This window comes from Mustela erminea, chromosome 4, assembly GCF_009829155.1.
Source record: "Mustela erminea isolate mMusErm1 chromosome 4, mMusErm1.Pri, whole genome shotgun sequence".
Taxonomy (NCBI): domain Eukaryota; kingdom Metazoa; phylum Chordata; class Mammalia; order Carnivora; family Mustelidae; genus Mustela; species Mustela erminea.
Genome location: NC_045617.1, coordinates 49,542,068 through 49,564,836, shown reverse-complemented (window position 1 = coordinate 49,564,836; position 22,769 = coordinate 49,542,068). Strand labels below are relative to the sequence as shown.

The 22,769-nt window shown below is 34.9% G+C and overlaps 1 protein-coding gene across 2 annotated transcripts in view; it reads right to left on the bottom strand.

Moving 5' to 3' along the window:
* Window positions 1-22,769, bottom strand: part of LCA5 (lebercilin LCA5) — a 63,168-nt gene that overhangs the window by 32,866 nt on the left and 7,533 nt on the right. For both annotated transcript variants that reach the window (XM_032339216.1, XM_032339217.1), the window contains exons 2-3: window positions 12,267-12,600; window positions 7,025-7,554 (exon numbers count right to left, since the gene is read on the bottom strand). In XM_032339216.1, coding sequence (XP_032195107.1) covers window positions 7,025-7,554; window positions 12,267-12,459 — 723 coding nt within the window. In that variant the 5' untranslated portion in view covers window positions 12,460-12,600. The remainder of the gene's footprint in view (window positions 1-7,024; window positions 7,555-12,266; window positions 12,601-22,769) is intronic.

The window sequence follows — 22,769 nt, the reverse complement described above, 5'->3', positions numbered from 1 at the left end:
AAAAAGAAAGAAAGAAACTGCATTTTGGGGGAGTCACTAATGAAGCCACTAATAAAGAACTGCTTTTTTTTTTTTTTAGTATTTATTTATTTGAGAGAGAAAGCGTGAGCAGGCAGGGGGCATAGAGGTGGAGGGAGAGAGAGAATCTCAAGCAGACTCCCTGCTAAGTGCAGAGTGTGTACGGCTCCATTTCACAACCCTGAGATCATGACCTAAGCCAAAAACAAGAGCTGGATGCTTAATCGACTGAGCCACCCTGGCACTCCAGAACTGCTTACGTTAAATCAGCGATTCTCAAAGGGTGGTACAAGGGTCACCTCAAGGTCCCTTAGACACCTTCAGGAGTCTGAAAGTTCAGAACACTTTTATAATGCAGTATTATTTCTATTTTCAGTCATTGTCATGAATATAAAGTGGAATTTTCCAAAGACTATGATATTATATAAAGAAAAGTGTCAACATCCAGAAAATCTGCCTAACACAATGAACAAGTACAAAAGTGATGTACACAGTACAAAAAGTTCCTTGATTACGGCTTCACATATCACACTGCAAAAAACCTAATAAGAAATAAATACCACTGGGGCACCTGGGTGGCTCAGTGGATTAAAGCCTCTGCTTTCGGCTCAGGTCATGATCCCAGGGTCCTGGGATCAAGCCCTGCATTGGGCTCTCTGCTCGGCGGGGAGCCTGCTTCCCCCTCTCTCCCTGCCTGCCTCACTGCCTGCCTCTCTGCCTACTTGTGATCTCTGTCTGTCAAATAAATAATAAATAAAATCTTTAAAAAAAAAAAAAAAAGAAAGAAAGAAATACCACTTACTAAGTTTTGATGTAGTATTAAAGAGGCATATCTAGTTATCTGGAAAGTCTATTAAAATATTCTTCCATTTCTGACTCCTATAGACATCTGTGTAAGGCTGCATTTTTAAAATATTTATTAACCGTAGTAACATATTGCAACAGATTGAATGCAGAAACACCTCTAAGTACCCAGCTGTCCTCTATTAAGACTGATATTAAAGAAATTTGCAAATATATAGAACGATGCCACTCTTCTCCCAATTTATTTCTGGTTTAGAAAATATTTTTCTTGAAAAAATTTCATGATAACATATAGGAGTTATTATTTTTAGGTAAATTAAGAAATATTTTTCAAAGTTCTGTTTTTCTTTCTGAAATGGTAAATATCAACAGACCTACCCACATAAACAAAAGCTCCTAGGCAGGGTGGAGGGGTCTGCAATAATTTTTAAACATTTAACAGGTCTTAAGACCACAAACTTTGGGAATCACTGAATTATAGAACTAAAAATGTTTTTTGTTGTAAAAGTTAGCACACCTCTACATTTTTTTGCAGCTTTATACTTTGTCATAATTTTATTTAAATATTAAAATGCATGTACTATTAATATTAAATAAACATATTAAAACGAGGCTGCTACTACGACAAAACTCTATTCAATAAATTTATTGACGTAATCAAAATAACAGTACAAAAACAACTATAAGTAAAGAAATATGTATTCTGATTTAGCTGCCTACCCCTAGTATAGAATTCAACAAATATAACCTCATCAAGCAGTTCTTCATCCCTGGTGTCCAGTCCAGGATGGGCAGACCACATCACACAAGAGAAAAACAGCAGTCATGGGTGCTTTTCTCCATTCATAACTTGGGCTGCTTGTTTCAGTAATCAGGTATCCATTTCTGAACTACCTGCTCTTAAATCACAGAGCCACTGCATTCACTCAGTTCCATCAACCTACCAACTAAGCCTGCACCCAACTTAGAGGTTAATATTCAGAGGGAAGTTTTTTCACAGCTAAATTATTTACAGGTAACCTTGAAAACTGCTTTCTGTCCCTCCCCTAAGAAGAAAAGGTAACTCAAAAAGGGAGTAAGAGAGTAGCCTGAAATCCTTCCTGGAATGAGGCAATCTGTAAACTAACAAAGCTGCTCCAAGTTTCAGCTTAAGGAGACAGACTCAAAAGAAAAAGCTACACCAAATGAAACATAGAAAAAACACGATTCTTAAGAAAGAGTGGCACAGAACTAAAAGAAAGCACTACTAATATTTCACTGCAATTTTAAGGGATACTCAGGACTGTCCTGGTTTTTAGTTAATGTGCAAAATGAAACACTGCAATTACGCTTCTAGATTTCTTTTTTATTTCTCCTTTGCCTAATAAATGGTAGTGACTATAACCTACTGAGTTTGAAGAAAAAAGATCAACTTAGTGTTGGATAAAGTAAGAAAACTGAGTAAATGAATGAGGCACAAAAACAAAAGCTGAATTTCACACTGAATTAAGAAACTCAATGGTAAATATTTCAAATTCTGGGTTGATTACTGAGATTATGAAAGATAAAATTAGACATAATGGACCAAAGGCTTTAGGAAGTATGAAAAGGTAAGCTAGAAAGTTACGCTCAGGTGGGTTGCCGAGGCTCCTCCATTCAGAAGAGAGGTAGTATATAGTGTGACAGCTGAAATCAGATTGATTTGAGAAAAGGAGGTTCGTAATAACATATTAAATGTCAATTCTAATAAAACTTCAAACACAACAGAAATGAAGTAGTTTAGATCTCCCAACCAAACTCTGAGGCTTATAGCTAATTAACTCAACACTCCTAAAATCTGAGAGTAAACTTCTAAAAAAAGTTACTCCTTCATGTACATAAAACATTTATAACCCCTTGTGAAAATAATTATTACCAAAAAAATAATTGAAATTTGAAAATACAAGTTCAAACACAATTTTCTCATCGAGAAAGACCTGAGATTATTTACAACTGTTCTAAAGAAAATAAAATATTTATGTATAATCTAACAAAACCTGTATGGGTCTATATCCTAAGAATGACAAATTGATGATGGAAGAAATGAAAGACGACCTAAATAAATGGAAGAATATACTGTGTTCGAGAATAGGAAGGTTCAACACATCAATTCTCCACAAATGATCCTTTCTTTTTTTTTTAAAGATTTTATTTATTTATTTTACAGAGAGAGAGAGAGATCACAAGTAGGCAGAGAGAGAAGGGAAAGCAGACTGCCTACTGAGCAGAGAGTCCGATGCCGGGCTCGATCCCAGGACCCTGAGATCACTACCCAAGCCAAAAGCAGCGGCTTAATCCACTGAGCCACCCAGGCGCCCCCACAAATGATCCATTTTTAATGCATTACCCATTAAAATCCCAGGAAAGTGTTTGTAGACAAAGACAAGCTTATCCTAAAGTTTATATGGAAAGGCAGAGGACCCAGATTAGTTAAAATAGCCCAACTTTTAAAAATAAAGCATAATGAGACAAATCAATCTACCTAATGTAAACCTTATTATTTTGCCTATAATGAAGAAGGTGTGGTATTGTCAGAGGGACAGACACACAGATCAACAGGACAGACTAAAGAATCCAGAAAGAGACCAATAAATATATGCCCAACTGATTTTTGAAAAAGGTGCCAAATTCAAAAGAAGGATACCTTTTCAACAAATGGTTACTGGAGTAACTGGGCACCACAGGTGAAAACAAAACAAGAACAAACAAACAAACAAAAAAAACCCAACCAAACAAAAACACCTCAACCTGAATCTCACATCTGATACAAAATTAACTCAAAATGGACATGAAAGTAAAACACAAAACCATAAGACCTTTGGATAAAAGTACAGTAGAAAATCTCGGGGGCTACAGGCAAAGGGTGATAGAAATAGACAAAGAATTCTGAGACTTTATCCAAAGCACAATCCATAAAAGAAAAATCTGATAAACTAGATTACATCAAAATTTAAAACTTTCCCTCTGAAAGCCCCTGTGATGAAGATGAAAAGACAGCTACAGACTGGGAGAAAATATCTGCAAACCACATATCTGACAAAGGACTTGTAATTAGAATATATAAAGAACTTAAAAAATTAGTAAATACACCAACAAGCCAATTAGGAAATGGGCCAAAAAAAAAATTTTTTTAAAGGAACAACATGAATAGAATCTACAGATGGCAAATAAGCACACAAAAAGATATACATCATTAGCCATTAGGAATGATACAAATTAAAACCATGAGATAGCACTAAACACCTATCAGAATGGCTACAATATAAAAGTAGTAACATCAAAAGCTGGCAAGGATGTGGAGATACTGGATCAATTACACATTGCTAGTAGAAATGTAAAATAGCACTGCCACTCTAGAAAGAGAATGGTTGGGGCGCCTGGGTGGTTCAGTGGGTTAAGCCTCTGCCTCCAGCTCAGGTCAGTCTCAGGGTCCTGGGATCAAGCCCCATGGGGCTCTCTGCTCAGCAGGGAGCCTGCTTCCCCCTCTCTCTGCCTACTTGTGATCTCTCTCTCTCTCTCTGTCAAATAAATAAATAAGATCTTTAAAAAAAAAAAAAAAGAAAGAAAGAGAACGGTGTTTCTTAAAAAAACAAAAATGCATTTATCATCCAACCCATCAAGCACTTTTAGACATATATCCCAGAAAAATGAATATATATGTTCAGACAAAAAACTGTGTATGAATGATCATAGCAGCATTATTAGTTAATAGCTAAAAACTGGAAAACAACCCTGATGTCCTTCAATGGGATGTACCATAACACTCCATGTTATATCCATACCATAGCATACTATTCAGGAATTAAAAAGGAACACACTATTGATATATACAACTTGGATGGAGCTCAAGGAAAAAAAAATTAAATCTATTCATCTCAAAAGGTTAAATACTACATGATTCCACTTATATAACGTTCTTAAAATGAAAAAATTATACAATTAGTGGATGCCACAGGTGAAAGAGAAGGCAATAAGGCAGTTGTGCCTATAAAAGCTGGTAACTCAGGATCCTTGTGATGGAACTGTTCTGCATCTTGATTCTGGATGTTGTCCACATAAATTTTTCTACACGTGTGATAAAACTGCATAAAACTAAACACATACACACATGCAAACACAAATGAAGGCTTGTAAAACCAGTGAAACCTGAGTAAAGTTCATGGATTGAATCATTATATCAAAAACAATTTCCTGGTTGCAGTATTATATTGCAGTTATGCAGGATGTTACCACTGCAGAAACTGAATGAAGCATATAGGGGATCTCTACATATAATTTTCATACAACAGCATATGAATCTATAATTTACTCAAAATAAAAAGTTAAAAACACTTTTTTTACACCCAATAAGGAAAAAAAAAAAGAACTGAGGACACTATTCAGTTACCACCTATTTCAAAGACTTTACTACAGATGATTTTCTTGCTAAGTGAGCAGCTAAATAATCAACTTCATCTATTACTAAGAATCCAAAGACTTCTGTATTTCCTCTCTTTCTTTTTTCGCCTCTTCCCCTCAACACTCATAAACCTCCTTCATAATTGGCTGTAAGAGAGAACCACAGTATATGTGTGTGTGTGTAGATTGCGACACCATGTTCTCTCTAGTTTTATACATACACAGAGGTATTTTCTTCTTTAAAATCATTATTAGCATTCTGTGCTCATGGTTCCCAATTTTAAAAATCCATGGTATGGAACATTTTCTATTTCCCCTTTAAAAATAATTGAAATGGGGTGCTTGGGTGGCTCAGTCATTAAGCATCTGCCTTCAGCTCAGGTCATGATCCCAGCATCCCTCAGGCTCCCTGCTCAGTAGGAAGCCTGCTTCTCCCTTTGCCTGCTTCTCCCTTTGCCTGCTGTTCCCTCTGCTTGTGTTCCCTCTCTTGCTATCTCTGTCATAAATAAATAAAATCCTTAAAAAACAACAACAAAAAATAGAAATGAAATAAAAATAAAAAATAAAAATTAATTAAAATGTTTTGTTTTTTTGTGACAATAATTGCTTTCAGATCCTACACCCACTCCACCTCAAGGTAAGTAGCCCTTTAAAAAAAAAAGTTTCCATAAGCTTGCTCTGCAGTTTGGGTTGATTACTGGTAAAGCCTACACGATAGGGTACCTTCTGTGCACTGAAACAGAAAAATGATTGTTAATTATATAGAGTAAGTTAGCTACTTTCTCTAACCATTGATGTACACAGTATTAGCAAGCCACTGCCCCTGGGCTTAGCACTGGTGTACTAAACATGGTATCCTATACAAAGAAGCACTATAACATACCAATTAAAAACCCCTAATGAATACATTGCAGAAAGTTAATTTATTTGTAGTTCTGACTTGCACTTGTTCAGAGAGCTCTCACAGCAGGCATTATTCCTATACTTTTCCTCAGCTTTGCTTTCCAAACTACTCATTGATTTTCATAAGCACTGACTCAGGGCTTCCGTTTGATATACATATGTACACACATATATCTATATAGATACACTGTATATGTATTTAGTTTTATGCAATTTTACCACGTGTATGTGATATGTATATATACATACATACTCACACACACACACACACAAGTATGAGGTAGCATCTAATACAAATTCTTTGTGCAAATATCATGGGGTAGTACTCTTTTTTTCAACCTGTTCCAAGAAAAATACCTTTTTAAAAACTCTGCTATATTCTCAGACTAGTGACTCTTCTTATACCTACCTCTCATCTTAGTTTCTATCTGGGGGAATAAGGGTAAGCCCTGCCCCCAAAAAGTCTTTTACAAATGTTCAAAGAAATAAAAACAAAGAATTTTTTATGTGACATTTGTTATAAAATGCCCCCAAATGTCAGTTTTATAAACTATAGCTATTAGTGTATCATTTTCAACTTTAGAGAAACAATCAGATAATCAAATAATGTATTTCCCCAAAATGACTAAGATTCATGGAATTAAACATTCATTCATTAACAGGTGGCCCATTAATGGGTAAATTTTTTGTATCCTGCTCTTAAGTACACAATTTTAATTTTTTCCTAATCTCTTACTCAAAGATAATTTTACAAATATTAAAAGAAATAGTTTTCATTTCCAAACATACACTGAACTACAATAAGCAAACTTAACAAAGCACATTAAATACCCAATGAAAAACCAACACAAAACAGTACAATTAGAGGCTGTATTAGTTTTACCTTAATTCTTCTCTCGGTGTCATCTAATTTTAACTCTGCTGAAACTAGTTTCTTTGCCAAATCATCTCGCTCAGGTAGGTGTCTAGCTTCAGAGATCTTTTTCAGTTTCTGTAAGGAAAATTTTGTCCTAAATAGTTCACCTTCTGTATCTTTCACCCTTTTTTCAGTTGCCCGTTCTTTCTCTTGAGATTTTCTTAAGCGTTCTTTGAGTGCTGTAATCTCATTGTTATGACGAGCAATAAGTTGTGAGATTTCATTTTCTGTATCTTCAAACTTATTCAGGGCTTTCTCCTGTCTGTACTGAAGCCTTTTCAAAGCCTTATTTTCTTTTAGCAGCTCAGCTAACTTGACCTGGAGTTCAGTTACTTCATTCTGCAATTCATTGATTTTTAGCAGTCTTGCAGAAAGAACCCGTTTTGTAACAAGATCAGTATCTTTCCGGAGTGGCTCCCTATTGAGGCTCTGGGAGCGAAATCCCACTCGGACTCCCTTTCTGTTTGGTGGACCCTTAGGGCTTGGCTTCCTAGGGGCTAAAAAAGAAACAGTAATGATGTAAAGTGAAAGCTGTACTAATGTAATATTACTTATTCATTCTAATATAAATGAATCTATAACATTCTTTAGTTTCTTCCTTAAAAAATGATCCTACAATATTTAAGTATCAGGTTTTATTTAGAGGTCTCAGTATGTTTTTATTAAGACAGGTCCAGAATCTTTTCTTAAGAAAGGTTAGGAACATTCTGACTTATTAAAATGATACCCTAATGGTTCATAGGAAATTATTTTTACATTGCTTTAAAAAATAACAGCATCAGGCTTTACCATTTTTAACCTTATAGATAAGATAGCAAGCCAGAATTCAAGCACAAGCATTAGAATGGGGTGTAATAATAAACACTGGAAAAATACTGTGATATTCAAGTAATTTATGCCAAGATATTTGGGATTATAATTTGGAATGTGAAACATATGTTTTCTCTAAATTAATTAGAACTCTTTTTCTTTATTTGGGGAAACAAGACAATACCACCTTGTACAGCGATAAGATCTGGGTTTGGGACTTTGATTTACCACTTAATAACTCCTTGGGCAATTCAGCTAAACCTTTCCAGGTCTATTTTCCCCACCCATATAATGAGCATACCACCACCTATATAACTATGTTGTGTGAGGATTAAACAAAGAATGCATGTAAAACAGGAAGTTCTCCACACATATTCTCTGTCAGTAATAAGAACTTAATCCCATTTATCAGTGACTGAAAATGAAAAATGCTTTTAGCAGTACAGATGTTTCTGCATTATTTCAAATGCTTGCTCAGGGGCTTTTTGTGGGAGGTTCAAATCAAAAACATTTGAAGAAATTTGAGAACAAGATAAAAACAAAAACCTACACCCTAAAAAATATAGGCATATGAAATCTTTAAATTGTACATATTAAATAACATTTCACAAGACTGTGGAATGCCATTATTTTTACTAAAAGTTCATTAAACTTAGGCCCCAATACACAAAGCACCTGCCCTTTAAAAAGAGACATCTGGAAGTCTGCCACAGTTGAGAATATTGAACTTTAATCTCCAAGGTGACTGCTTTTTTTTCCAAGAAGGAAATGCATTGGGGGGGGGGGGGGGTGGAGAAAAACTAGAAAATCCAACCCTTCCTTATCCTCCCTCCAGCTGTGGATACCTTGATTCCATTATGTAAACAAGTAAAGAGTAACAGGTAATATTTACAGTTTACATTACAAAAGTTCATTTAAAAAATGGACAACTCTAAAGAGTGTGTTTTGACTGTGTACTGATTTGGGATTTCAGTTCTATAATTGTTTGACTACACAAAAGGAAGCGGTAATACTAAGAAATGGGGAAAAGCCTACAACTTTGAACTACACTTTCCAATATAGTAGTAGTCACTAGCCACATGTGGCTTGAGAGATTCGAAATGTGGACAATCCAAACTGAGATATGCCATAACTGAAATACATACTGAATTTCAAACACTTGTTCAAAAAAATGCATAATGTTTTAAACACAGTGTTTTATATTAACTACATTTTAAGAAGATAATATTTTGAATATTTTGGATCAAATAAAATATACTATTAAAATTAATTATACCTATTTTTCTTTTTTTTTTTTTTAAGATTTTATTTATTTATTCGACAGAGAGAGAGATCACAAGTAGGCAGAGAGGCAGGCAGAGAGAGAGAGGGAAGCAGGCTCCCTGTAGAGCAGAGAGCCTGATGTGGGCCCCGATCCCAGGACCCTGGGACCATGACCTGAGCCGAAGGCAGAGGCCTTAACCCACTGAGCCACCCAGGCACCCCTATTTTTCTTTTTTTAACGTGGTTATCAGACAATATAAAATTACATGTGTGGCTTGTGTTTGTGACTTGCATTATATTTCCCCTGGACGGCACTGCTCCAATTTTAAATTGGGGCATCCATCATTTCAATTTTCTTTCCTTCCCAACATATTGAGTTAACAGTTTTGGTATCCATATACTTTTAGAGAATATGTATTCAATTCTTGGAATGACAGAAACTTTACACATACAAATGATTATACATAAAGACAAATGTTAATTATTCCAAATCTCTGATTTTTATGTATAAAATTATATTTCTCAGCAAACAAAATTACAAATTACAAAATTACAAAATACAAATAGAAACTTATTTTATTTGAAAAGTTAAAGCCTATATAAGAATCAGGATAGAATTTCCCACTAATACCTTACTTCGATTGTTCAGTCAGACAGGAAGGGCTTCCAAAACCAAATTTTTCACATCCTAAAAATCTGAACATTTATTTTTAGCATATTCTATTAGCATGACTACAAACTGATCATAAAAAGTACACTTAACCTGAACTCAAAAAGATTTCCTAGCTGCCATTTACTTTTTTATTTTCATTTTTAAAACTATCAAGATGAAATACAGTACTAGTAAGAGTGAGAAAAGATGACTGACTATCATGTGTATCACTCTTCATCTACTTCTTGTTAAGTCACTATGAAAAAGAGGGTGAAAAAATACTGCTTTGTTTCTACCTTCAGGTGATAAAAATAAAATATGACTCCTTTAAAAAACAAAGAGTAAAGATGAATTATGCATCTATAAAAGACTTAAGATGCTTATACTACTGACAAAACACGAAATATAATAAATACATAACATGTAATACATAAACATGTATAAATCAAACTATTAAATTTTATTGTGCATATAATTTTTGATAAAGCAACAATTTTATTTTTACAATATTTAATATGCTGAAAATTAAAAAGGAAGAATATGGTATCAAACATGCAAATACACGAATTTAAGTGTTTAAGATGCTACTTTAATAACATTTGTTCTGTCCTTAGTTTACTGTACACTGGTGGTTGCCAGGCTAACAAGAAACTAATTCAGTGTTTAAGAAAACACTAAAGTGTTTAACTATAGCTGGTATGGTCCTGTTGATTGATCTAAAGGTAGACAAATTACCACAGATTTTAATTCAGAATACAAAACAAACAAGTCAGATTGAAGATTAATAACTGAAATTTTCTGGGTGATGTTGGAAATGTTTTTCAAAGCTTTTTCTCAATTATTTTCCTTAATAATGTAAGGTTTAAGAATTTCTGACTCCTTAATTAGGTGGCCTCCTAAACTGCTTCTGGGGAAGTGGTGAAAAATTAAAGTATTCCCACCAATAATACCAATAATTCCTCAAATATGTACATTATTTCTTAGGAACAAGAAAGCATTTTCTAAGGTTCAACCCTACGGTCTGTTTTTTCTTAATTAGATAGCAAAAGTTTAGTATCAGATCATGCATTCAACCACAAAATCAAAACAAGAGGCTCTCACTGAGCCAGATCTGGAGCAAAAGACCAAAAACCCTGAGCACTGTATAGGCAAAAGAAAGAAAAAGAAAAAGCACCCAATTGTTATAAGAACAGAGGACATCTCTGGGAAGTTAGATCAGGGGTCCACGAAAGGGCTGCTTTCAAAAGTAACACATTCTTTGCAGATTTTTTTTAAAGCAAATATTACTTTGCAAAGTAGATATTTATAAAGGCAAATTTAATTATACCTCTGCTTAAATCTGTTCAATAGCCAATTATTTCCTGAAAAAGAGAGCCAATATATTATTATAGGTTTCAAGGTCCCGTTTTCCTTTTCGGCTTCCAATTTTACCCCTCCCTGCCTTGCAATCTAAACTCTATATAAGCAGGATGCCTGGGTGGCTCAGTTATTAAGAGTCTGCCTTCGGCTCAGGCCCTGATCCCCAGGCTCTGGGAATCAAGCCCCACATCAGGCTCCCTGCTCAGCGGGAAGCCTGCTTCTCCCTCTCTCACTCCCCCTGCTTGTGTTCTCTCTTTCTCTCTCTCTGTATCAGATAAATAAATAAAATCTTTTTTAGAAAACCTCTATATAAGCATTCTAACCTAGTGCTGCGTTCATCAATGTATACTGTAATTACCTCATTTACCTTAGCTTAATTTTCTATGGTGTATTTTTCTACAGTGGTCCTTAGATATTTTGTTACTAAGTACATCTGGGGCTTTTTGACCAAAAATTCATTAAGATGAAGAGGAGATTTCTAGAACACTGCCTTGTCAAATATGTATTAATATGTAGATCCAAACTAGGAAAATTTTAATAAAACAAATCATTTCTAATAATTAATCTTGTTTCCATTATAACATAATTTTACAGAAAACCAAGTGGTAGTCCCAAGTCCCAAATTCCATTTCTAGATTTAATTTGAGCTTTTGCAGTAAGCACTGTGTATCCTAGAGGAAGCAGTTTTATAAAAATGTCCCTTAACTACCTTTTAGCAATGTCTTTTGCTGCTTTTTAGAGGTGAAGATTTAAAAAGGAATAAACATTTGCTGACTTTTTTTTTTTTTTGCCTTTACAGTACCTCAGAAACAGCAAGACATTCATTTAGAAAGAAGAAAACAAAATAAGGTTTATTAATAGTTCCTTCTTCTGTATATAGTATGATTTTAATTATAACAAAGGATAATACACAGCACCACAGGCAACAACAATATATATCACTATATATACAACAACTATATATATAACAACTATATACAAAAATACATCTTATTCAAAATGACGATCAGCCCATTTCCATGTGTATATCAATATATATACAGCAATGGAAATTTCATTCATACAACTTTCCTAAACACTTAAAATGAGTCTTCAAGGTCCACCGGACTCTTAAAGAATGCTTACCTTGATGATGCACTTGGCTATCTGAAATTTGTCTTTTAGGATTTTTTCCCTTAATACTTGTGGGTGAAGAAGAATTGACCAGCGAAGACCGGCCAGAAGACTGTGGGGTAGTTTCAAAATCAGATGAAGAGTAACGGTGTTTTCCTGCCTTACTTTCTTGATCATTATCTGGACTTCTTTCTCTTTCCCCCATGGCTTTGTAAAATAGTCTCTATTCACATAATTTCACAGATTCCTTTCTCCAAAAAACTCCATGACCAGACTGAATAGCAGTTTTAGAGTCTTCAGATCCTGGTGATACTATTCATGTCTGCACTTTGTTTTCTCCAGGTATCTATAGTAAAGATTAGAACATTAGCAAAGAGAAGATACACTTTTGCCCCTACAATTAAGGAAGAGGAAAGGAAACCCATTATATTTCGTGAAATAGGTTTTATAGTTAATTACAATGAAAGATACTAAAAACAAATAGTATACTATTTATAATTTCTAAAAGAAGCTATAATTCGATTCACCTATATTTTTCACATTGTTATTTATAGTATTTGGGGAACAGACAGAATGTTGGAGCTTAGAGAACATGTAAAATAACTAACATATAACTCTTTTCGAATAAAAGTTAACTGAATTTGACTCCCCTGACTCTTAAGATTTATAAAAACAAATGCTTATTTTTTACAGATGTATAATGACCAAATCACCATTTTTTTTTTTCTGGGGGGGCAGTGGTGGTTAAGGCAAGCCTAACAGGAATAGCAACAACAAAAACCAACCTACATAAAAGTGTAAAACTAAAGTATGGGAAAAAAAATTAATCAAATTAAAACACCTAATGAAAAACATTTGCAACATGTGAAAAAAATGGTTACCATCCTTTACATATGTAAATAACTCATACCATCCCATACGAAAAAATATGAGGCCAAAAGTTAAATGGGTAATTACATATTAAGATATTAATGGGTAATTACATATTAAAAGTTAAATGGGTAATTACATATTAAGTGGGCAATACAAATGATAGGCACATAAAAATATTCAACTTCAGATACCATTTTTAAACTTACCAATTACCTAAGTTTTTTCAATATAACACTCAATGCTGCTAGAATGCCTATCAAGAAAAGATCCACAAGATTTTTGGAAAAAAAGTTGGCAAGATATATTAAAACTTTAATTGCACTTTTAATCTTTGATCCCGTAATTCTATGCCTAAAATAACAAGAAAAGTATCCTAAAAGTAGAGGAAAAATTACGTACAAATGGTTATAGAGTACAACTTTTTTAAAGATTTATTTATTTATTTGAGAAAGAGAGAGCTTGCAACCAACTGTGCCACCCAGGTGCCCCTACAGTACAATTTTTTTAAAAAAGGGAAGCAACATAAATGTCTAACAACTGCAGAATAATTAAGAATATTGTAAAAATCAGGGGCGCCTGGGGTGGCTCAGTGGGTTAAAGCCTCTGCCTTCGGCTCAGGTCATGATCCCAGGGTCCTGGGATGGAGCCCCACGTTGGGCTCTCTGCTCAGCAGGGAGCCTGCTTCCCCCTCCTCTCTCTGCCTGCCTCTCTGCCTACTTGTGATCTCTGTCTGTCAAATAAATAAAATCTTTAAAAAAAAAAAAAAAAGAATATTGTAAAAATCAATACAGCATAATATCATGCTATTATTAGAAACACAAAAAGTTTGTTACTAGAGGAAAAGTTTATAGTAAAGACAAAATTCAAACTGGTGAATACAATATGGGCTCCACTATACATATTCATTGAAAGAAAATACTGAAAATACGGAGTATTCATTCGTTCCTCAGAAACTGAAAAAAATTTGTGAAGTGCGAGATACATATACACCAAAATAGTGTCTGGCCCACAAGAATTTTAGATGATTTTTTTCCTCTCTTTATAAATTTTTATTTTATAATAAAATAAAACTGGATTACCTTTTTAATTGCAATAATTGTATTTAATATTCAGGGAAAAAAGTCCCATTGACAAAATTAATATTTCAAGTATAGTGGTTCTAGTACTATCTGTAAAAAGATATGCAGACAAGGCAGTGGTACTAATGTTCACTGCAGTATTATAGTGGTAGAGAACTAAAACAATTAGAAGGACCATAAATAAGGTACTGGCGACATAATATAACCACATAATGAAGTACTGTACTATGAAGCTACTAAAGGAATGAGCGATCTGTCTGGAGCGATCTCCACAAAATATTAAGGGAAAATATGGACAAAGCATGTATAGTATATTACCATTTATCAAAAAAAAAATTACAAACTTGTATACACAATGTTTCACGTTTTTAAAAAGTAAAAGGATAAACTAAACACTTAATGTAAAAAAAAGGGGGAGGGGTTCTGTAGGGCAAGGCTGCCCAATAAAACTTTCAGCAAGAATGGAAATGTTTTGTCATGGGGCGTCAGCGCCTGCTGCACTCAAAGGAGAACTTTTATGAAAGCAGCTTATGACGAGATCTACAGCCCAATGTTCTGAAACTGTCCCCAAGTAAAGAATAAGCACTGATTTCAAGGTTTCTGTATTTTCCTTCACATAGTGTCCTTATTTACATAAACTTCAACTGCATCATGGCAAAAAAAAAAAAAAAAAAAAAAAGGAAATGTTTTATAATCAGTGCTATCTGGTATGGAAATTGGCCACATATGAGCACCTGAGCACCTGAAATGTGGCAAATGTGACTAATTTTTAATTTTGTTGAATTTTATTAACTTAAGTTTTAAAAGCTATACATAATGGTGTTTGGCTCTCTGAATCTCAATGATCTCATTTTTAAAGGGAATAGTAATAGTAATTCCCTTGGAGAACTGCTGGGACAGTTAACTAGGTTAATTCAAGAACTATGACACCATAAGCACTCAGTAAAAAATCAATTACATTTACAATTCAAACATACAAGATGCTCAGTAAATTGATTGATATTCCTTGTCAAAGACTCAGTTTTAATTACAATATAATTAAAAGCTGATCATTTGGTATAAATGAGGATTATTTGTTTATATGCCTATAGCAGAAGGAGCTCCCTATGACCTGTCCCATCTTAATCAGTGGTGCCACCTAACCTTTCACTGCAAAAGATATACCTCACAAAACATTACCTGCCATTCATCTTCTATGCACCAGCATTCACCCTTCCCCATCCATGCCTCAAATATATGCATACAGTTTATTTAAAAAAAAAAAAAAAGGAACCATCCACTGCCCCATTATTCAGGTCCCTCTCCCTGGGATAGCTATTTTAGTGGCTTATACTTTTACGCTTATGCTATTTCTTGAATTAGCAACTTAAGACCACGTAAGATGAGGATTTAACTTGTGACTCATTTTTAAATGGCTGCAACATGTAATGACTTGTTTGGAAGTTTTTTCCCTTCAGATTCCTAATAGTCCTTTTTTCTTATTGAAAAGAAAAAACAACCTTCCTATATCACTAATATTTACCTAGCTTGGTAGTCATTCTATCTGTAGCCTGAATTCCACTTCTTTCCTCCTCTTAAAAACATTTTTCTTGGAGATCAATTATTTCCAATTCTAATTTAAATCAATTATTCTGTAGCCCTGTGGTACCACTGTCATTCTGGAATCATTTTTGTAGTACTTCTGGGATAATCCACCATTTCTAACAGCTCATGACATCATCTTTATTAGTTTTGATCATCACTTTTCTAGTCTATATTCTCAAGTAACTTCTACAGAAAGGGTAAGTAGGCTGACATGCGAGACTGTGGACTCTGAGAAACAAACTGAGGGTTTTGGAGAGGAGGGGATGGCGGGATGGTGAGCCTGGTGGTGGGTATGAAGGAGGACAAGTATTGCATGGAGCACTGGGTGTGGTGTATAAACAAAGAATCTTGGAACACTGAAAAAATAAAATTAAATTACCAAAAAAAAAAGGGTAAATAGGTTGAGAAAAATGTTCTGAGTCTTTGTATGTTTGAGAAGGTCTTTATTTTGCCCTCCAATCTGGTAGTTTTTGTAAGTTCTGCCATCTAAGTTATTTTCTCTCAGAACTTTTTTTTTTTAAGATTTTATTTTTTATTTGTCAGAGAGAGAGCGAGCGAGAGCGAGCACAGACAGACAGAGTGGAAGGCAGAGTCAGAGGGAGAAGCAGGCTCCCTGCGGAGCAAGGAGCCCGATGTGGGACTCGATCCCAGGACGCTGGGATCATGACCTGAGCCGAAGGCAGCTGCTTAACCAACTGAGCCACCCAGGCGTCCCTTCTCTCAGAACTTTAAAGACACTACTCCACTGCCTTCTAAACCCTCAGAGGTTCTTGGAAGATGTCATACTCTCTCTTTTATCCAACATGTACTTCTTCTAAGCTCTCACAATGCAACCGTAATGAAAACAACAACCTCAAAAATCCCTGCCATTACGGAGTTTACACTCTAGTTATGCTCATCTGATTCTCATTCCCTTATAGGTTATCTTTTCTTTTCCTTCCTAGGAGTTTTTAGGATTTTCCCTCCTCTTATACTGCAATCCCACAACATGCATAGGTCCGAGTCTTTTTTCACTGATTGTGTTGCCCCTTTACCTCCCTCTTCCTTTTAATATTGAAACAAGTACCTTTAAGCACTAGAAATGTTTATGTTATTTTTCTGATAACTGGCTTTCCTATTTATTCTTTTTGAGATTTCTACTGGCTAAATAACAAACTGTTCTCTCGGTATTTCTATTTTCACTCAACTTATCTTTTAACTATCCAGGATTGTTGTGTTTTTATTTACTTTGTGCAAACACCTTAATTCCCAAGAATTCTTTCTCGTTCTGGTTTTTTAAATAACTATCCTGTTCCTGATTTACTGATGGAATATATTTTCATTCCTCTGAGAACACTATCTCCTGATCTAGGACCTCCGTCTCACACGGTGATTTTCTTATTTATATATGGTTTTATTTCTTTGAAGGTAATTTTTGGTTGTCCATTGATATTTTAAAAAGGAAAAAGAAAGAAAAAGAATAAATGGAAAACAGGTATTTATAAATAAGGCTTCCTGACATGCACACTTTGCTTTAGGATGAATAGCAGAGAATCAGCCATTTTCCAGGGGGATCCTAAAAAGCTAGAATTACAAGGGATAATCTTCAGATACAAATATCCACCATGGCAACTCTATTTCTCTTTTAGGGTTGTCTTTATTTTGATTTTCTTAAGAAATTGCTTCTGTATTTTTTGACAGCAAAGAAAGGGAATGGTGAAAGGCAGGGACTATTACACTGAGTCACTGTATATGGGACTGGGTAGGAAAGGAAGCATAACTATTACACAGTTTTTCAACTATTCTTCCTTCCCATTTTCAATTATCCTTTCTCCCTGACTTTTCAAATTCTAAGATGTTCTGAGATTCTTTTAGATATAACTGAATCTTTCTTTGCTGTAGTTTCCTCCTGAATGTTTTCAGACACAGCTTTCTCTGTTTCAATGTGTTTCATCTATCATTACGCTTTTCCTCTTTCAGAAATGTGCTGTGATGTCTCATCTACAGACAGTACCCTAAACACCTGATTATTAGTAAGAAATTGAATTGGTACTCACAAAACTCCCAAGAACAAAAATCTGGGATCAGATAAATTCACAGGTGAATTCTACCAAACATTTAAAGAACACCTATTCTCGACATTTTTCCAAAGACATATAGATGGCCAACAGACACATGAAAAGATGCTCAATATCACTGATCATTAGGAGAAATATAAATCAAAACTACAATGAGATGTCACCTCACACCTGTCAGAATGGCTAAAATCAAAAGCACAAGAAACAACAGGTGTTGGTGAGGTTGTAGAAAAAAGGGAACACTCTTGCTCTACTAGTGGGACTGCAAACTGGTACAGCCACTGTGGAAAACACTATGGACATTCCTCAAAAAGTTAAAAATAGAACTACCTGGGGCACCTGGATGACTTAATCAGTTAAGTGTCTAACTCTTGATTCTGGCACAGGTCATGATCTCAGGGTCATGAGGCTGAGCCCTATGTTGGGCTCTGTGTTAAGACACTGGAGCCTGCTTAAAATTCTCTCTCCCCCTGTCCCTTCGCTCCTCCCTATCCCCACTCTTTCTCAAAACAAAAAATGAAAAACAAAAAAATCTACCTTATGATCCAGCCATTGTACTACTAGGTATTTACCAAAGAATACAAAAAAAAAAAAAAAAAAGAAAACTATTTTTTACCCTGATTATTTATAGCTGCATTATCTACTATAGCCAAACTATGGAAACAGCCCAAATATTCATGGACTGATGAATGGGAAAAGATGTGTGTGTGGGGGGTGTATAATGTAATATTACTCAGCTATCAAAGAGAAGTCTTGGCGTTTGCCATGGTGTGACTGAAACAAGAAAGTATTACACTAAACAAAATAAGTCAGATAAAAACAAATACCATATGATTTCACTCAAATGTGGAATTTCAGAAACAAAACAAAAGAGCTTAGGGGGAAAAAAGAGAGGCAAACCAGGAAATAAACTCTTAACTATAGAGAACAAACTAATGGTTACCAGAGGAGAGGTGGGTGGGGGAATGGGTTAAAAGGTGATGGGGACTAAGAAGTGTACCTGTTGTGATTAAGCACTAGGTGTTGTATGGAAGTGCTGAATCACTATACTGTACAACTAAACTAATATTACACTGTATGTTAACTAACTGGAATTTAAATAAAAACAAAACAAAAGTAAAGAATAGTTGTTTTCTTCAAACTATTTCAAAAATAGAAGAGGAGGGAAAGCTTCCAGATACATTCTACAAGGTCAGCATTATGTTGATACTAAAAGCAAAGATAATACCAAAAAAAGAAAACTATAAGCCGATATGCCTAATGAACATAGACGCAAAATGTCAACAAAATATTAGCAAACTACATTCAATAATACACTAAAAGAATAATTCAGTACCATTAAGTGGGATTTACTGCAGGAACACCACAACATTTCATCAACTACAAACCATCAACATGACACACCACATAACAGAGGGATAAAAATCATATGATCATCTCATCAGATGCAGAAAAAACATGTGACAAAATTCAAAATCCATTCAATCCATCTACTGAGCGAAACTGTCAACAAAGTGGGCTGACAGAAAACATACTGCAACATAATTAAGGCAATATATGTCAAACCCACAGCTAACAGTATATTCAATGATGAAAAATTGAAAACTTTTCCTCCAACATCAGGAACATGACAAGGATGTCCACTCTTGCCATTCTTACTCAAAATGACACTGGACGTCCTAGCCACCTCAATCAGACAAAAACATTAAAGAAAAGGCATCCAAACTGGTAAAGGAAAAAGGAAAACAGTCAATAACTGTAGATAATGATACTATATATATAAAACCCTAGAGACTCCACCAAAACACTATTAGAATACATTAATTCAATAAAGGTGCAGGATACAAAATTAATACACAGAAATCTGTTGCATTTCTATACATTAATAACAGCGCAGCAGAAAGAGAAATTTTTTTAAATTCCATTTACAATTGTTCCACAAATAACAAAATGCTTAGGAATAAACTTAACCAAGAACGTGAAAGAACTCTACTCTCAAAACTATTAAACTCTGAGGAAAAAAACTGAAGATGACACAAACAAATGGAAAGATATACCATGCTCATGGGTTAGAATAATATTGGGTTTTTTTTTAAGATTTTATTTATTTATTTGATAGAGAAAGAGAGAATCACAAGTAGGCAGAGAGGCAGGCAGACAGAGAGGGGGAAGCAAGCTCCCTGGTGAGCAGAGAGCCCAGTGTGGGGCTCAATCCCAGGACCCAGGGATCATGACCTGAGCCGAAAGCAGAGGCTTAATCCACTGAGCTACCCAGTTGGGGTAGTGCCCCAATATTGTTTAAATGTCCATACTACTCAGAGCAATCTACAGATTCAATGCAAACTCTATCAAAATACCAGTAATATTTCTTACATAACTAGTACAAGTAATCCTAAAATTTGTATAGAAGTACAAAGACAGAAGATACAAGTAAAAAGAACAGCCAAAGCAATTTCAAGAAGAAAAAAGATGGGCGTATCACAATCCCAGAGAGTACTGGTACAAAAATTGACACATAAATCAATGGAACAGTACAGAGAGCCCAGAAATAAACCCACCCTTGCGTGGTCAACTAATCTATGACAAAGAAGATAAGAATATATAATGGGAAAGATATCCTTCTCATTAAATGGTGCTGGGAAAACTGAACAGCAACATGCAAAAGAATGAAACTATACCACTTTCTTAAACTAAACAAAAAAATAAACTCACAATAATTAAAGACCTAAATGTGAGACCTGGAACCATAAAACTCCTAAAAGAATATAGGCAGTAATCTCTTTGATATAGACCTTAGGAACGTTTTTTAGATTATTTCTCCTCGGCTAGGAAAACAAAAAAGCAAAACTAAACTATTGGGATTCCACCAAAATTAAAATTTTGCCCAGCAAAAGAAACCATAAACAAAAAGGCAACCTAGTACATTTGCTAAAGGGTTACTATTCAAAATATATAAAGAACTTATCCAACTCAACACCAAAAAAAAAAAAAAAAAAACCCAATCCAATTAAAAACTAAGCAGAAAACCTTAATAGACGTTTTTCCAAAGAAGACATACAGATAGCCAACTGACAAAAGAAAAGATGCTCAAAATCACTAATCATCAGGGAAATGCAAATCAAAACCACGATAAGGTATCAACTCACACCATTCAGAACAGTTAGTATCAAAAAAAAGAATAAATTGGGGCACCTGGGTGGCTCAGTGGGTTAAAGCCTCCGCATTCAGCTCAGGTCGTGATTCCGGGGTCCTGGGATTGAGTCCTGCATCTGGCTCTCTGCTTGGCGGGGAGCCTGCTTCCCTTCCCCTCTCTCTGCCTGCCTCTCTGACTACTTGTGATCTCTATCAAATAAATAAATAAAATCTTTAAAAAAAAAAAAAAAAGAAATTACAAATGCTGAAGAGGATGTGGAGGAATGCCTCACACTGGTGAGGGACACACCACCACACACTGGTGGCAGGAATGTAAACTGGTGCATTGGTAGTAACAGTAGCCTCACTTACAATAAGCATAGCATAACCTATAGAGTTAAATCCCTATGCTGTATGCTTAAAACTAATGTAACGTGTGTCATTTGAACCTCAATTAAAAAATATGTGTGTGTGTGTGTGTGTGTGTGTGTGTGTGTGTGTATGCAAATAAAAATAAGTACTGTAGCTTAACATACCAACTTTGCAATTGAAGGAACCCTGAGGAATCACTTTTTTCTCTGAATAAAATAAGGAAACTAATACCCAGAAAAAAAAACTGACTTGCCCAAGAGTACAATTTACCTAAGGTGACAGAATTAAGTTAATAAGCCTTGAAATGGATCCAGGCACACCTCAGAGATATTGCAGGTTTAGTTCCAGACCACCAAAATAAAGTTAATATTGCAATAAAGCAGACTACAATAAAAATAGTCAAATGAATTTTTTGGTTTCCCAATGCATATGAATATTTGAACCATACCATATGATAGTCTACTAACTGTGTAACTGTGTAAGAGCATTGTTTTAAAAAAATGTACATACCTTAATTTAAAAATGCTTCATTGCTAAGAATTAAGAAATGTTAATCATCATCTGAGCTCTCAGTGAGTTGTAATCTTTTTGCTGGTGGAGCCTTGCCACAGTGTTGATGGCTGCTGACTGATCAGGGTGATGATTGCTGAAAGCTAGGTGGCTGTGGTTATTTCTTAAAATAAGACAATAAAGTTTGTCTCATTGATTGACTCTTCCTTCCACGAACAATTTTTCTGTAGCATGCAAAGCTGTTTGAAAGCACTTACTCACAGAAGAACTTTCAGAATTGGGGTCAGTCCTCTAAAATCCTGCCACTGCTTTGTCAACTAAGTTTCTATAATATTCTAAATCCTTTCTTGTCACTTCAACAATCTTCACAGCATCTTTACCAGGAGAATCCATCCCAAGAAACCACTTTCTTTGTGCATCCATAAGACACAACAACTCTTCTGTTCAAGTTTGATCATGACATTACAGTAATGCAGTCATATCTTCAGGCTCCACTTCTAGTTCTCTTGCTATTGCCACCACATTTATGGTTACCTCTCCCACTGAAGTCTTGAAACCCTCAAAGTCATCCCATGAGTGTTGGAATCAACTTTTTCTAAACTGCCATTAATATGAATATATTCACCTCTTCCCACAAATCACAAATGTTCTTAATGGCATCTAGAATGGTGAATCTTTTCCAGAAAGTTTTCAATTTACTTTGCCCAGATCCATCAGAGGAATCATTACCTATGGCAGCTACATATTTCTTAAATAAGAGAACTTGAAAGTCAAAATCACTCCTTGATCTACAAGCTGCAGAATAGATGCTGTGTAAGCAGGCATGACAACAACATAAATCTCACTATATATCTCCATCAGCTTTTGGGTGATCTGTTGTGTTGTCAATGAGCAGTAATATTTTGAAA